The sequence below is a fragment of the Mya arenaria genome, chromosome 15 (genome assembly GCF_026914265.1).
Source record: "Mya arenaria isolate MELC-2E11 chromosome 15, ASM2691426v1".
NCBI classification, from domain to species: Eukaryota; Metazoa; Mollusca; class Bivalvia; order Myida; family Myidae; genus Mya; species Mya arenaria.
This window is the reverse complement of record NC_069136.1, coordinates 20,653,968-20,671,435: the sequence shown is the minus strand read 5'-3', so window position 1 is coordinate 20,671,435 and position 17,468 is coordinate 20,653,968. Positions and strand designations below refer to the sequence as shown.

The following is a 17,468-nucleotide window of genomic DNA, read 5'->3' as shown; positions in this document are numbered from 1 at the left end:
CTCACTCACTCACTCACTCACTCACTCACTCACTCACTCACTCACTCACTCACTCACTCACTCACTCACTCACTCACTCACTCAATGATCCATCCATCCATCCATCCATCCATCCATCCATTCATCCATCCATCCATCCATCCATCCATCCATCCATTCATTCATTCTTTCATTTATGCACTAACATTTACATTGTGTGTATAACACGTGATAAATTACGTCATAAAGTCAATGTGGAGATAGCTTTCGTTCTGCCTTAGCCACCGATACACACCGACTTTTCAGGCCATCACGAATTAAATTGTTAACTTTTGTAGCTTTTCTTTCACTGCCATTTTCGGAAAGGTTTCTAAACACCACATTCAATGCCACATTGGACTGGGCGTGCATACGGGGACATTTATGACAGGTGTAGGTGTGTAAAATAGAGTCATGGTTGACGTATAGGATAGTCACAATTTAAAGAAATTCCAATTCAGTCATTATTTACCTGTTTAAATTTGTATGACTGTATTTGTAAAAACCGATAATGTTAAATTTTCCATAGCAAACGATAAACCGAAACTTGAACTCAAATCTTGAAACAAAACGAAAGTAGGAATTTAAGTCGATAACTTATTGCCAAATTTTCCGTGCAATCATTAAGTAGCTGCAATTACTATACTAGTATCCAATTTATATAATTAGGATATTTAAAAATATATATGTATATTAAGGACTAAATATAATAATTTTGTAGCGGATTTCTAGCTTTGATAATATGTTGAAATATCGTCGATAAATCATGATAATAATAATAATAATAATAATAATAATAATAATAATAATAATAATAATAACAACTTTATTTAACGAAGGTTACATACTAAGTGTACAATCATTACAGACATACTACTTATTTCCAGCATGGCCTTCACACAAAAAGTATTACAAAAACACATATACTAAGTTACATATTAAGCAACATAAAAAAACATACAATCACACTATCACTATCATACATTTCTTCGACAAACACAACTCAGTTTAATATGATGATTATAAATTGCAATAATTTCATACTGTAAATAATGTAGATATATTCAGTAAAACCACATTCAATCAATATATTTTCAACATTTACATATTTGGTAGTATCCATTACAAGTTGTTGCAAGAATGTCATATACGTACATTAACACAATTCACAATTCATGTAAACAATGAACTTTTTATTATAATGTGGATTAAATAAAGTGTCAAGATTGTTTTTCATATGATAAAATTATTCAGCCAATATGTTTTTCATATGATAAAATTATTCAGCCAATAAGTAGCCTTTTAATGCATGTTTAAAGGCTGGTAGCTTATCTTTACATTTAATGTATGTAGGAAGAGAATTCCAAATTTGCATTGCTTTATAGGCAAATGTATTTTTGATATAGTTTGTTCTAGGTTTTACAACAAAAAGATCCTTGTTTTCTGAAGAACGCAAGCTATAGTGCTCATTATTGTCAACTGTTAACAATTCTGTGATGTACGAAGGAGTCAAACATTTCATGCTTTTGAAAACAAGTAATGAAAGATGATAATAGCACCTGTCTGCAAAAGATAGCAACCCGAATTAATACATGTAGTTGAAGTATGTCGCATTACGTGATAAGGAGCCAATTAAAAGTGTGTGTTTTTTTTTCAGGGTCAAAACTGTTTTTACCATGCTGAGGCCTATTTTAAAGACAAGTGTAAAGTAACCCACAGGCAGCCGTTGGGATCTCCATCATACTTTCAAGTCTCTGTGCTTTTCTGTGGTAATTTTGGCCTTCATAATTATGCAGTAAAGCAAGTCCTGGAAATAGTAATTGCCACTAGCCGATCTTAGAGGGGGACACGGGAGGGGACGCATATATGCCCTTCCCACTCAAGTCGTCTACGTTTTCTTTTTATTTATATATAGGAGAAAAGGAGTAATAAAATACGCCAAAATGCACCATTTCGGACTAGAAATTGTTAAAATCATCTTAGGGGACCTAATTTTTCAACTCCAAGAAATCAGTTGGTCAATCTTTCAGAAAAAACTTTGAGAAAGTTCTAAATAACCTGTGCTCTTAAATGCGGGGTTTGTGGTCTTTATTTCACAAAAATTATCACAGTATTAAATTTAAGAAAGTTATCTTTAAAAACAGTACCTGAATCGAGACATGTGTTGCCGTGCACTTGACCAATACGTCTCGTGGGTTCTCCAACCTGTATATGGGTCTACGATATGTCAAACTAATGCACCAGTCAATTGTAGCCACGGCCCCCACAGGACCGGGGGTATACCGGGGATAGCCGGGGAAATTGGCCGTGCTTTTACCTTTCAAGTGGCCCCGCAGTGCCGGGTGAATGCGGTGGTTTAGTCTTTGCGCCAAAAATAGCTGGGAAAGTTGCTTACCTATGGTCCCTGGGGTGCGGGGGCATTTGGCCGAGATTTTACCATCAGTCCGTCCCCGCAGGGCGCGGATTTGTCCCGGGGTTTGCTGGACCGAAAGTCAAAGTCCTGCTATTCCCCGGACCTGGAGGGGCCGTGGTTACAATTGACTGGTGCATAATAACTAAATGTAAATATATACAGTAGTTAAACACGTACTATTGAAATATACATGCATATAGAATGACCAGTTCCAAGACAACAATTACCGGACGATGATTCAGCAAAACTCTTGTTCATATATGGTCATCCAGTAAACATTCAAACAGCGAGACTTCATCATTGTCAAAACCACAACAGTGAAAACCAGTGAGAAAAATGGTTTTCCAGCGTTCTATTTTTAGAATCTCGGTAACGATTAGACCTACATGATTGTATAAATACGCTGGTTAATCCTAATGATTATTATTATTAAAATAAAGTGTACGGAGGAAAGATGGAACATATAAATGAGATCGGTGAACACGACAGTTCATTACCAGAAAGTGTCGAGAGATTGAATAGACGTCTTTCAAGGTCTTTAAGTATCGACGAAGCATTTAACAGTTCGAAAAAAGAATTTAAGGGTGGAATAAGTGCCGAGTGTATGGTTGTGACCTTACCGACATTTGTTGACGAAACTTTGAAAGAAGAAGACAGTGTGAAGGAAGTGAAAGAAAGAGCACAAGAGAAGAGCTTTAAAGAAAAGAAAATGGACGGATTGGGCGTACACGAAGCGGGTATAGGCCATGAAGGTGGGGTCGATCGGACTCTAAAAGCCCCGCCGTGTGCTTACGTTACACAAAATAGTGTGAACGAAGACAGGGAAAAGGCGGAGAAAAGCAAATTGCTTAATGGCATAGGTTCAGTTGTGGACCTTAGACAGGACCCGTCAGTGAAAAAACAAATTTATCGAAGTCTTTCGAAACAGGCGTCAGTGTGCGAAGATCAAAAAGAAAATAAAGATGATGATTTGGTGGATAAACGACCACATGTTGCGATAGAAATGGAATGGTGTTCAAAAACTTTAGCTTCCGAAGTTTCCTCGACCCAAACGGTCACCGGAAGCCGTTTGGAGCGGAGATGGAGGCGTGTGATGTGGTGTATGGTAGTTAACGCCATCATAACTTTTCTGCTGTCATGCGCCGTCATTGTATTGATCATAAGTAGACCGACCTCCTCAGAACCTCTCCAGGTTTCGGAGTTCGTCTCGGTATGTGGAAATATATATATATATATAAGTATTGTATATAATTATAGTACACGTTTTAAAGAATAATCATTGTAAAAAATAATGTGTAATTAAACAGGTATTATTATGTTAAACATATCAGTATAATTAATTAGAACAGTGGGCATAGCAGAGAAGTATTGATATAAGCTCCGTCTAAGCTTCATTTCTTTACCCTGTATACCTGTATTTTGCTGATATATTAACAACATATGAATATGAAAACTGGAAATCCCCTTTGCTTTTCCTGGTGTTTTACTTTCGTTTATGTACATGTATACACCTACGTTCGTTTTCTTTCTGTATATAGGCCAAGTTTGCAATGCCGGATTCCCAGAAGCCCTTGCAGGAAAGCTGTAAGTGAATGATATATTCTTTTTAACAACCGAAAGGAAAAATCATAAATTATATGATATCCTTGGCTTGATCAGAGTACGGGGAGGGGTAGTTTTTTTCCTAGCCTATATGTTTAAAATAAAACAAATGTTTCCGCCTGGACCCCCCGTGACCCTTTGACGTGTATGTTCATACCCGCGGCGAGTATGTTCTCTTTTTTTCAAGATATATTATGAACTAAGTTTTAAAGGATGATATAAAATCACTTAACAATAGAAACCTTCGATATTAACCCCATAAAATTAAATGAAGAGTTAGACCAATCGTAATTTTGATTGATCAATATGATTTTACACGTACAGTTGTTTTCGTTTTTTAAACAACAACAACAACAACAACAACAGATTTTTATAAACAGTAAAATAAACTGTGAGTTTTACTTATTTTTAATAGTCAAGAACAAACCTGAACATGCCAGACCAATTGGACGATTTGTTCTCGATCAGCAGGTCTTAAAAAGTGAGTATATGTTAGAGCTATTGAATCGATAAAGATAGAATGTATTGATGAGTAATTATAATTATCCTATTCCGACATACTGACCCACATATTTGCGTAAAAGTTGGACTGGTTTATAATGCGGACTACAAGTTCATCTCAGATTTCATGTAGTTTATTCAAATTTGCTTGAATGTGTTGTACTAGTACTCAAATTTTCGAAACATCTTGGACTTATTATAAAAAAGGTCAAAGCTTAGCTCAATGTCTTTGTTTGGTATAATTCGTGTACTGTTAACATTCTTCAGTTTTGGACTTTAAATGGGCTTTAATCATGATAGTAATGTTCATTTAGTAAAATCAGGATTAAGTTAAAAATTTGATTTAACGAAATAAACAACGTTAACTTATTTTGAATTAAAAATAATATTGATCAAACAACTCATTCAAAAGGAATGTTTCCTTTGCATATTGACTTGGGAAATAATTTATTGGACGAACTCTATAGATGGCAGATTCACTCAGAGATGAGGATTTGTTTTTTTTATATATACCTATATTATATACTCATTAATGCGTTTCATCTTTTCTTAAACTTAAAGCTACATTCATGGGATGAACTGATTGTCTTAAAGCTGCACTCTCACAGATTGAACGCTTTGACAATTTTTTTAATTTTATTTTTGTCTTGGAACGAGATAATTTATGCGAAAATACATGTACCCCAGTCATATAAGACGGCTTACCAAAAATAAGATCGCAGATTTTTATTTCCAAAAATGAGGTTTTATGCATTTGTTTAGACCGTTAATAACGGTTTCAGCCATAAAACATTAATTTTGGGAAGGAAATATGAATATCTGATATCTGATCTTTTGTCAGCAGTCTTTAATCACTGGTTTGCAGATATTTTCGCAAAAGATCGCTCATTCCAAGACAAAAAAAATAAAAAAAAGTTGTAAAAACGGTATATCTGTCGTTTGTCGTTTATTTATTATCAACGATTCAATATTTAAAAATGACCTACCTTTTCTATAATAAGCAGTATAAAATGGAGAAAGGCCAGTAGGGCCAGCGTGTGTGCCTTTCACTCGTGATGCACCCCATTACGCAACCGGAACAAGCTCGGCTATTATCCAAATAAAACTGCTTACCGGAGATGGCCCGATTGTCCCGTAACATTTAAATTTATACAAGCTATGTCTTGCATCGGCATAGTGCATGTTTTCTTATACCATTTCTCTATCTTAAAGACGAAGGTTCATTGAGATGGAAGGAGTCGGAGCAGACAGCTGGGTCAAGCGTGAAGCCCAGCCAGAACGATTCCTGTGTAGTGGTGCCGGAAGCCGGACTCTACAGGGTCTCCTCACTGATCACTTTCAAATTTAATGGGCTGACGGACCGCTCCGAGGTGGCACACAGCGTCTCCGTGCCGACTGACACTGATGAGGGCACGTTGCAGAGGCAAGTGATCGCCGTCCCCTACAGAGACCCCGCACTTCCAAAGCGCCAGGAGACAATGGTGCCAAGTTTTCACCTTACCACCGCAAAAGTCAAGGCCCATAACCGGATATGTATAGCGGTCACCCCGGTGAATCTTGTGTACAAGTCAAACATAGACAACGCACTTATGGTGGAAAAAGTAGAGTGAACGGAGGTTTGGGTTGGCATCGAACCGATGCCCGTTTTCCGTTTACACGGAATAAAATGGGACATAATCCAGTAGCGGCGTATTTAGATCAAGTGACGAACGTGCTGACTGAGATCGGAATCCCAAAGGTTGCGAGGCTACGTCACACCTTCGCGTGCAAGATGGACCAATTCCGCATATAAAATGATAAGACGTACCAAGTTATACGCGCAAAGGTCGCCGGCGCAAAGCTCAGTCGGTAGAGCGTTGGACTGTTAATCGGACAACCCGGGTTCGATTCCCGGGCGGACCAGGTCACTTCTGTTGTGATTGGTTATGAAATCCTTTCTATGACCAGTCGCACTGTACCACTGCCCATGGCATGTACAGAAGTTGTCAGTTCCTTGCAGAAGTGAAGGCACCTAGTACTGGTTCACCGCCCAGGATAGGTGTGCGGTGGTTGAACTGTCACTCTGGGACCCTTCAATGTGCTCACGCTGGGACCCGGAGTATAAACTACTAACACCACCAGTTATACGCGCATCAAGGGGAAGCTGGACCAATTCCGCACGTCAACCGATAAGACGTAAGTGTTACGCTCAAAAAGAGTTAATAATGTCATAGTTAGGGATTATGTATGGCCACACTTACAGTTGTTATTATTGTTATTTTGTAATAACAAATTGCTGATATGTTAACTTGAAATGCTTTAGAAATTAGATGCATATGTGTACATACATATGAATACATATCTCCTTTTAGGAGGAAATACAGATTTTGATTTGATTTGGTTTACATGGTTATGTAAATGTTTTATCTCTGTATGTTTTTATACAGTCCATATTGCATTATATGAATTGCATTGAATGTCATGAAATTATTTAAACATGGGTCATATTGACCTAATCCAAACATGTAAGTTGTAAATATTTATACTCAATAATTTAAGCATTCTTTTGTGCTCTTTTCGAATGATATATTTTGTGTAAGGGGGAAAGTTTTCATACTATATTGAGCGTTGGTCGTTTCATATTTATGTCACCTGTCATTTTCTTTTATTGAAGGCATACGTTAACTTAAATGACGTACTATCCATGACGTCTCAATATACATTTGTTTAAGATATACTTAACTGTGATACGCTCATTTGTGTGCTGATTTCTAGAAGGGCTTTAGAAATTGCTTGACAATTTGACGTTTTGTCCAAATATCTAAAGGTTCCGATTCGGAGGCGTTCGTTAAGCATAAAAAAATTGACCTGCATTTTTAAAGATTGGAAAACCTACAATTTTTTTATGTAGGAGTAGATTGTGAAATCGAAACTGAACTATACGGAATGCTTAAATAAACATGTGATGTATTAGAAACGAAACTCTTCTCCTGGACAAATACAGGTACCTCACTTTATTGGAAAATTTACTTCCAGATTTTGATTCATTTATATTGGGCTTTATTTAACTCAGGAACTTAATAACATGTATTTTTCATTTCATTCTAACTGGATCTACCTCTTTTTTGTTTCTGTAGTCTAATTTACAAATATATTTATGTTTACATGTTCATATTTTTGTATTAGTATGTTTTAGATTTTTTACGAGGATCATTGTAGTTAAACATGTACATGTGTTTATACATTCATGTTTGATTCCAGGCCCAAATATCCCGATATTTCTTTTGTCCCTTATAAACAGGATTAAGCTAAGCTCACTATTTCTGTATTTCAATAATTTTCTTGTTATTTACTTCTTTAAGAGTTTTTTATGCTTTAGAGAGGACAAATCGTTATGATTATCACAGTAAACCATTCATCATTAATCAAAATCCAATTTAAGTATGTACTTTGCATTAATGAAATAAGCAACTCAAGCTATTTAAGCTTAAGAAGTTTCGAGAAATTAGGACCTGTTGTTGTTGGGTATTTTTATTTCGAAGAAATTGTCATTTTGTTACATAGGGAATTGTAACTGTGTGGTCGTATTGGCGCAAAATACTCTTTTTTGTATATGTATATGGTATTTTGAACACAAGTAATACTAGCATAATATAGTTCTGACAGGGCAAAACTGTGATAACAAATTTATGGCATTGTTAGAAATGTTTGTGTTAAAGTTGCACTCTTAGTCCCAAATAAGAATTAATACAATTGTTTAAATATACCAAAAAGTAGGAATAAATATAAAACAACAACAAGTGTTAATAGGAAGGATACTGGGTTTAAATTGGTGCAGAAAACACGGTATTTCTATCTTATGAAACAATAGTAGATAACAGTAAATCTTTTAGCACTCACCAATCATTTATTATTTATTTTTGCGTGTTCATCTATTAAATACACTGTTACAATCTTGTTATCAGTAATTAATATTTTCCATAAATGCATTATTTAGTAAGTAGTTTATAGTTTATTACTCAAAATTTATGTTTGTTATACATGTGAATGTATTGATTTTGAATAAGAGTTTCACTTTAACAAAGTTATGGTATAATTGTATTGTAATAAATGTTGTTTTGATTAAGTCTTGACATCGTAGGAATCATTTTTTTAACAAAGCTATGACATTGTCAGAATTGTTCCTTTTCACCTTTTATATATTTTGTGTTCATTGTTTACATGTTACTTATTTATTATATACAAGTATTGCTGGTTCAATAAACGTTAAATACAAATGCAGTTAGAAATTTTGACTCGACTGCAATGTTTACAAACATGAAGACTTACAACAGTCGACATATGTTGAAGGAAATATTTTGAAATATATGAAACCATCAGAAATGTTAAAATATATATACATTTATGGGATTCATGTCTTGAACTCACAGAAATCCTACATTCACCAAAAATGAAAACAAGCAATATAAAAAGAAAGTATAACTTCACAGGGTTACTCACAATATAGTATCACATTATTTATTTATTTATTGATTATTAATTTAATTATTAATTCATTTATTCGTTTATTCATTCGTTCGTTCGTTCGTTCGTTCGTTCGTTCGTTCGTTCGTTCGTTCGTTCGTTCGTTCATTCATTCATTCATTCATTCATAGACTCGCTATTTTCCATGCGTAACCTCGTTTTGGCGTAAACTGCGTTTTAATAAATATATTGTAAGGAAATTTATTACTTAGATGCCGTGCTAGTTTTCCTGAACACCCTTAAGCAGCTCACTGGTAAGCCAGTTCCCTAAATTGAGGAAATAAAAAAACATGTTTTGCCACTGGTCACCAGTTACTTGTTACAGATTTAAGATTATTGAAGTAACGACTTCGTTATAAACCGTGGATCTACGTAATAGATATATGACATGAAGTAAATTCTTAATGATTAAGAATGGGCGGAGTGAGCGCAGTGAGCGAGCTCTACTAAATCATTTAGATATTTCTTCATGTCATTTATCTGACTTCAAATATAACGTTTTTATCCCATTGGCTGACGCATTGTCGACACAAAATTTGACGTAGGGATTGCCTTTCGTATGAGTTGCAGTAGAAGGGCCTTTAAACTAGCGCGAAAGTTGAATTTCTTAATGATTAAGCGAAGTATGATCGCTTATCTGTAATCTCATTGGTCAAAAATGTAGGTTGTATTTTATTGCATCGATTCTGTATATTCCTGAGCACTCTTAGTAATAGTTAGATGACGTGAATGAAATCTTAATAATTAAGAATGGGCGGAGTGAGCGAAGCGAACAAGCAGTCATCGATGACACTCGTTTATACATCGTCGGATGCCCGATAACGCCGCATACCAGCATCGCCGCATAAACGAAATCGACCGCGTTTATGCGGTGATTTTCAACGCATAAACAGGACTTTCTTATGTGGCAAAAAGACACACTTTCGCCGCAAAACACAACAATTAAAACACATACTAGTACAATAATGATTGCTAAAGTTTCATCAAGATCGGACTTAGTTTTTTGTGTTCACTTAACCAAGCTTTGAACTAGACTTTTTGAGACGTAAATTCTGATAAAGATTTAGTAAGATCGGTTTAAATGTGAACCAAACCAATTGATCTTTCTGCGAAAACGTTTGAAATGACGTTTGACCCGACTAATGGCGGGAATATATGTTACGACAACTCACAACACCGTCATTTGGGACAATAAGAAAATTGAATAGTCGTATGACGTAACATATATTCTCGTTTTGTTTTGTCAGACTGACGGGCCCTCGGACCACACAATACACCCAAACTGCACCATTTCGGACTAGAAATTGTTAAAACTACCTAAGGGGGGGGGGTACCTCAAACCCACCGCCCCACACTTTAAAACAAATAAATTTCGGTTCTGGGGAAGGCTTACCTGTCAAAAGGTTAATCCCCTAGGTTACGACCCTCTTATATCAAATACTGGACCCCCCACTTGATTGTCACTCATCTAGATCCATGCAATTAGCATCTTAATCAGACTCATAGCTTTAAAAGTTAGCTTTTTCTCTCCAGAAACCACTGATACTCACAGAGCCGGGTCAATCTTGATTCCATGTGAGTATCTCTTACAGAAGATTAATGAACAAAGCTGCACACCAGCAAGCATGGGCTAAGCTCTTTGCTATGTAGTTGTAAATAAGATAGGTTCCTTTTTAATGTTAGAATGTTTAAATATACCCACCTGCTTGATATCTTCCTTGTATAACTTATAAAAAATATGATTTGATGTTTGTTTGAATATAGGCAGTGGACTACGATTGCAACACTTTCGAAACGCCGATTTGTCAAAATTCCATAAGACCGAAATAAATTGTCTGACCTTTCTCCAACCATATCGATACGTACAGCTTGACCATTGGCAGGCATATTTTCTAACCGGCGTATTACACCCAAAGTTTCGGTCTGCACAAAACAAAACTTAGACGCCAGGCGCGTAGCTGCCTATACGCGAGTACGCGGCTGAATCCACATGATCCTGACTACCCCCCCCCCCCAAAAAAAAAAAAAAAAAAAAAAAAAATCAAAAAAAAAATCAGCCTGCATACTTGACTCCATGGTCCTAAAACTGTTCATTTTCCAGTACTAAATAAAGCACCTCAGAATACCCAGAATGCAAAAGATTGCACCATGGTTTTCAAATTTTCCAGGGGTATGTCCCCGAGCACCCTAGCACAATTATGAATCCACGTAAATAGATGGCTAGCTACGCCCCTGGATGCACGTACATCTTCAGTAGTATGTGTGTATTGCAGGGTATCGGCAAACGATAAGATTTCAGTTGATTTCGATACATCATAACGTATAAACCATAAAAATTACCTACATCTTCATGTAGTTACACATACATGTAATTAAACCGAAAGTTCAAGTTTCAAATTCGCGTATTACACACTGATGCTACTTAATATTCAAAGTTGCTGAGAGTAAAACATAAACTCATTCTACACAGCCAATCAGGACAATGAAACAATGGAAACACTCAAAGTATCCCAGTGAAGGCACGTACGCAATTATGATTGTGTGGTTTTACGTAACAGCCAGGGTCGTGAATTGACCAATCGTGTTTTTCTAATAATAGAACAGAAATATTCATATATGGTATGAGAAGTTATTTTTGTGATGTAATATGGAATTCTCTTAATATTGTAAATTTAAACTGATAGCGTAGCGTTATGAAACATAAACTAAAACTTATTTCACACAATTGGAAGTTGGAGCATTCTACTAGACTGTCAGAAAAATAAATAAATAAATAAATAAATAAATAAATAAATAAATAGATAAATAAATAAATAAATAAATAAATAAATTTGGACTGAAAGGCAGAAAGAAAAAGTAAAAACAAGAAGGGAAGTAATAAAGACACATATTAGTAAATCGCTTATCAGGCAATGCCAGAAGAGTTACGTCCCATGGAAACAAACAATTCGCTGGTAAAAGAAAACAAAGAATCAACGTTGACCATGACGGCAGACGGTCAGACGGACGGACATGACAGAATCACAGAAAGAGGGCAAAGGAATGGAGAACCATTTCATAATTCTGAAGGGAATGGAGGATTACGTGTGAACCCTACAAGTAGTGTTTCCGTGTACATTCATCAGAATAGTCAGAACGAAGAGAGGGAAGAACAGGAGCTGGGTGGGGTTGTGAACCAAAGTTTTACCCCGGTGGACAGGGACCACCAGAGAGTGTCCAGAACTGAAGGAACCAACATGATGAAGAATCATGTTGTTTATATAGGCGGTGGAAGGACAAACACTGTGCTACGCTCTGACGTTTTGTCTCGCAATTGTGTTATGGACACGACAATGGAGAAGCCCTCATCCAAGCAAAGAGTGTGGTCAAGGTGCTTCCAGTTCACCGTGATGGTCGTGATATCTAGTATAATTTCAAGCGCAATAGTTGCACCGCTCATACTGGCCCTCGTGCGGTCGTCATCAGAAAGCCTGAAGGTAAATACCAACATATAACTGTTCTGGTTTCCAATATTAGAGACCTACGTGTTTTTAAATTTGACCAATTTAATACTTTGCTCAATTTCGTTGAAAACTTAAAGCTGCGCTCTAACGGATTGATTGTTTTAACAACTCTTATTTTTATTGGAATGAGCCAATTATTGTGTAAATAATATCCGGGCACCAGTAATATTAGAATGCTGACAAAAGAGCAGATCGCAGTTTTCATATTTACGTTCGAAAATTAATGTTTTATGGGTATTATCGTTACACACCCTTTAAGTAAAAATGAAATTTTCGGTAGTTAACCAAACAAATGAGATCCGTTCTATTGTGAGTTATCTTATAGAACTAAATTGGAGGCACTGATGCCAAAATGAGCTGATTCTGAGATAAAATAAAAATAAAAAAAAGGTAAAAACTGTCACCATGTGAGAGTGCACCATTAAACACGCAAATCAGGTATAACATGATACGAATGATTCAGTAACATTGGTATTGCCATTTCTCAATTAGTTTTCCCGCTGAGTTTCCATAAGGTCGGTATTCCATGTTAAATATAAAATAGTATTCTAAATTTCACGGATCATGGACCTCGGATGCATGGAATAATGCCTCCGTGAATAAGCTATAGTTATAGGACATGAAGTAACAATTTTATGATTAAGAATGGGCTGGGTGAGCTTAGCGAACGAGTCTTCCTTATCAGTAAAATAATATTTCAGGTCACCTTACTGTCTTAGAATATTACCTCATTGGTTGATACATTGCCAAAGCAAAATCTGACACAGGGTGTGTATATCAAGAGAGAGTAACATCGGGCGTACCTTTATGGCCCGCGGAAGCTGAAATTCTTAATAATTAACCCTAGTTCTTAATAATTGCCTTTTCTGCAATTTCATTGGCTGATAATGTTGGCTGTATTCTAAATTCTAAATGCGGGTACGAAAAGCGGACAAGTAGCATGGAACGCGCATATTGGGTCATGGAATACCTGCCTAAAACACAAATATCCATGGTGCATATGATTCAACAGTTATGTGTATAAAATGTTATATTCCATTTATTTCGCATTTCAGGAAATTCCCAATTGGCGGTCAGAACAAAACAATCCAAATATCTCAAAATCAGGTGAGGCGTTTGAAAATACCTTTGTTGACATAATTTTACAAAGAGTATTGGGTAATTACCTAAGGTGATACATAATACATAAGGATCCCAGCAACTTATTGACATTCATTTGTTAAAAGATAAAATAAATTTCAAAGATAATCTTTATTTCAATCGTAACTACTCGGCCATCTCCGGCAAGCTTCGGCAATTCTGTTTGAAAATGACCGAGGTGTTCCGATTGTGTTAATTTCTATAGCCTATCCTTAACACAAAATCTCCCATTCACAATCATTGTATTCTATATTCCCGATAACATTATTCTAAAGGGTTTGTTACAAGCGTATCTATTTTTAAATAATAGAAACAATAATCATATGGTTAATTGTCTTTGCCAATTTATTTCCGAATTCCAAAAATGGGCATATCATCAAGTTATGCTAAATAAATTATTCTTTTTTAAAATATGCACTTTCGGTTTCAGATGCCTTAATACGGGAAAACCCGGATAGAACGATTATTGGAAGTTTCGTACCAGACCAAGACCTTCTTTATAGTAAGATTGCATAACATATTTTGTTAAACAGTATGGGTTGGTCGCGGCTTTCCGAAAGTATTTAATTCTATCCATGCTGTCTCCCAACTGTGGTCTTAGTGGTCAACACTATATTTTGTCCTATGAGAAGGCAGTTTACCAAGTATATCAAGTGTTCCACTACATTTATTTAAGTAAATCAGCCGTCAGTCGTTATTGATTTTAATCTGGTGAAGCGGTAGATATATACAGTGGCTATCCCAGTTAGTGGGTAGTTTACACAATAGATTGTAGACCACTAAATATCTGAAATATTCTTAGTATGTTATTTCACAAAGCTTATTGAAATTACATACTAACAAAGTTGAACCATTAAAATTATTTAAGAACGTCAGTAGACTATCTGCCCATTATTGCTGGTAAGTTTTATCCAATCATATACAATACAATCGACCGTTTATTTTAAAGGAGACAAAGTTCTTAGATGGAATAACTCTCTGTATGCGAATACGCAATACATGGTTGCCAGCGACACGGACTCTTGTGTTAAGGTAATGGAAGCAGGAATATACGAGGTCGTGTCCCAAATCACCTTCCAACCCTCTTCCGATACCAGCATCTTGGCCCACACACTGCTCACCAAAGGCCAGGTAGATAAAAGCACATGGATTATATAAAACAAATATAACTAAAAAATACAAAGATAATATTTTTTGGAAAATATAAAATAAATCATCATAACTTAATACCAAAATATAATCCAAATAAACTCTTAATATCAAAGAAATGGGTTAAATGTGACGTTGACGTCATTTCCGGTTCATGATGTCATTTCCTGTATTGCATAAATGAGTAAGGCCAAAATGGCCGAGACTTTTTTGTAATGTTGAAGTTTGACTTCTGTTACATTTTTAGTATATAAATACTGCCATTCCAACTTGTAATGATATTGAATAGGTTCATGGAGCCCGTAAATAATGGTGGTCACCTCTTGCATAGAGACTTAAGTACATGTATATACTTTAACCGCTTATAATCCTATAGTTATTTGCTGTGTTTGTGTAAGATGAGTCCTTAACTAACATTTTTCTGACTATTTGCCAGGATGGGGAGGAAGAGGCCGTGCAAAAAAAGTTGATCTCAGTTCCCGCCCGAATTCAGTCCCTCGAGAAAGAGGCCTACAAGCTTCCAAGCAATCTAATCGCATTTGCGGATATGAAGTCTGGGGACGAACTGTGTACCAGGTTATCGCCGCTTGAACAAGTCTACGCGTCCACTTTAGATAACGCGCTGACCATTATCAGATTGTAAACTTATGGCCATGCTAATTCGGCGAATGCACTTCTCTCAGACAAGACTCTTATCAAGCGTGGTATTTATAGTTTTACACTCCCAAATGAACACTGCTCAAATTGTGACATTCGGAGCTCCTCATACATTTTTATCGGAAACAACCTCTGATGTATGCCGGTACATCAGTAGAAGTAGTTCGTATAATTTTGAATTATATTAATTAAATGTAGACTTTTAGCTGTATTTATTGATCTAAGTTTAAATTGATTGCTAGTCAATCGTATTATTGCAAACATAATTAAGATTCCCAAGAGTTAAGTCATTAAGTTTAACTGCTTAATTAAATTACCACCCGATCTACTTGCAGCGGAATTAAAGTGTACCGATTTCTGACATTTTAAACCGTCCATATACATCCGAGGTTATTTTCGATAAAAATGGCCGAGGATTTCCGAATGAAATGGTGGAACACATGATAGTTCTTAAGCATTATCAGTATAACACATCATTTGAATGACGTCATGACATTTATCGTGTTCAGTATGTTGAGTTAATGTATAAATGCATAGTCCTTAATGATTGATTGATTTATTTATTAGTGTAAATGGCGATGTATGATTTTCATAACAAGTATTATATGCGAATTGGACCGTATTAATATTTATTTTTTCAATTGTGAGTGTGTTTTTAACTTATTATCGTATGAAGTTTAAACTTTTTTTTTAAAGCTCAATTCATTTTTTTGACAACCAGAATTTGAAATAACGGTTAAAATTAACTTATAGTATATTTGGAACGGTTCACATTGTATTACGTTTACCTGGCATAATATATGTTTTTATCTTAACAAAGATATGTTTTTTGTCATGGTTATAATTATTATTGGTTTGCACTTGGAATTTAAATATCTTTAAATATTGGTTAAAGAGTGTTAGTAGGCGAATGGTTTTTAGTGGTCTACGTGATATTTGGTAAACTACATACCTACTAGGCCAGCCACTGTTAATAATATACCGCATCACCTGATTAAATCAATAACGGCCTGCTGCTGATTTACTGATATGAATGTACGGAACATTTTGGAAATACTGCTTTCTCATTGGACTAAATATAATGTTGACCTCTAACGCTTATGTTTGGACATTTGTTTATATGTTGTATGTACAGTCGAACCCCGTTAGCTCGAACTCACAAGGACCGTAGAAAATAAATCGAGCCTCGGAAAATTCGAGCCAACCGGAAATACTTACCATTAGTATAAAGAAATCGGTCCTTAATATCCAGTTCGAGCCAACGAGGAAATCGAGCCAAGCGAGCTCGAGCCAACGGAGTTTGACCGTAGCTTAATATTTTGAGAGATGGCATTACCTAAACGTGTTTCATTTTACAATTACAGTAATATTGATCTCATTTTTCCTCAATATTTATCTATATTTCTACACTGTTTTACACATATATTTTTGTCATTTTTTATATTTATTTTACATAGTTTACCAAAAATTTATTGTTTGTACATATTCATTACATAATAAAATACAGATTAAAATAGACATGTGTTGTGAACTTTATACTGGGTTTATCACAGGTGTCCGTCGAACAGCTTGATCACTACAATATGGCCCTTCAGTCCTTTGATATTGTTTAAAAATTAACAAAAAATAGTTAAAATTGATAAAATGACATTTCAATAAATTTCTAAGAGTATAACTTGTAAAAATATCATTATATTTTTTAAACAATACAATATTTTTTATAGAACTGAAGGGTCATATTTTTTTAAAAAAAAAAATTATTTTTTAGAATAATATCAAAGGACTGAAATGGCCATATTTTAGCGTTCATGCTATTGACACCTGTGACTTTTATAAAATAATTTTACTTATGTGTTCGTTCATTCATGATTATATCAACACAATTGGTTTCTCGGCGAATCAGTGGGAGAGATTTTCAGAGAATTGTTTCATAATAATATTTATACACTTGTAAGTTGTTGAATATGAAGAGCCGAGATCTT

At 35.4% G+C, this 17,468-nt stretch overlaps 2 protein-coding genes across 3 annotated transcripts; both read left to right on the top strand.

The window, feature by feature from the left end:
• The first annotated feature begins 277 nt into the window (after positions 1 to 277).
• LOC128219033 (uncharacterized) lies at positions 278 to 8,784 on the top strand. 2 transcript variants are annotated; one of them, XM_052926845.1, is made up of 6 exons: positions 278 to 415; positions 1,676 to 1,787; positions 2,632 to 3,641; positions 3,970 to 4,015; positions 4,449 to 4,514; positions 5,747 to 8,784. In XM_052926845.1, the coding sequence occupies exons 3-6, from the start codon at positions 2,886 to 2,888 to the stop codon at positions 6,142 to 6,144; spliced, it is 1,266 nt and encodes a 421-aa protein (XP_052782805.1). In that variant the 5' UTR covers positions 278 to 415; positions 1,676 to 1,787; positions 2,632 to 2,885; the 3' UTR covers positions 6,145 to 8,784. The 2 variants fall into 2 exon arrangements, with proteins under 2 accessions (XP_052782805.1, XP_052782806.1); XM_052926846.1 differs by lacking the exons at positions 278 to 415; positions 1,676 to 1,787 and having other exon boundaries at positions 2,435 to 3,641.
• Positions 8,785 to 11,763: 2,979 nt separating this feature from the next.
• LOC128220458 (uncharacterized) lies at positions 11,764 to 16,973 on the top strand. Its single transcript, XM_052928866.1, has 5 exons — positions 11,764 to 12,513; positions 13,596 to 13,647; positions 14,111 to 14,182; positions 14,630 to 14,811; positions 15,266 to 16,973. The coding sequence occupies exons 1-5, from the start codon at positions 11,950 to 11,952 to the stop codon at positions 15,470 to 15,472; spliced, it is 1,077 nt and encodes a 358-aa protein (XP_052784826.1). The 5' UTR covers positions 11,764 to 11,949; the 3' UTR covers positions 15,473 to 16,973.
• Positions 16,974 to 17,468: the final 495 nt, after the last annotated feature.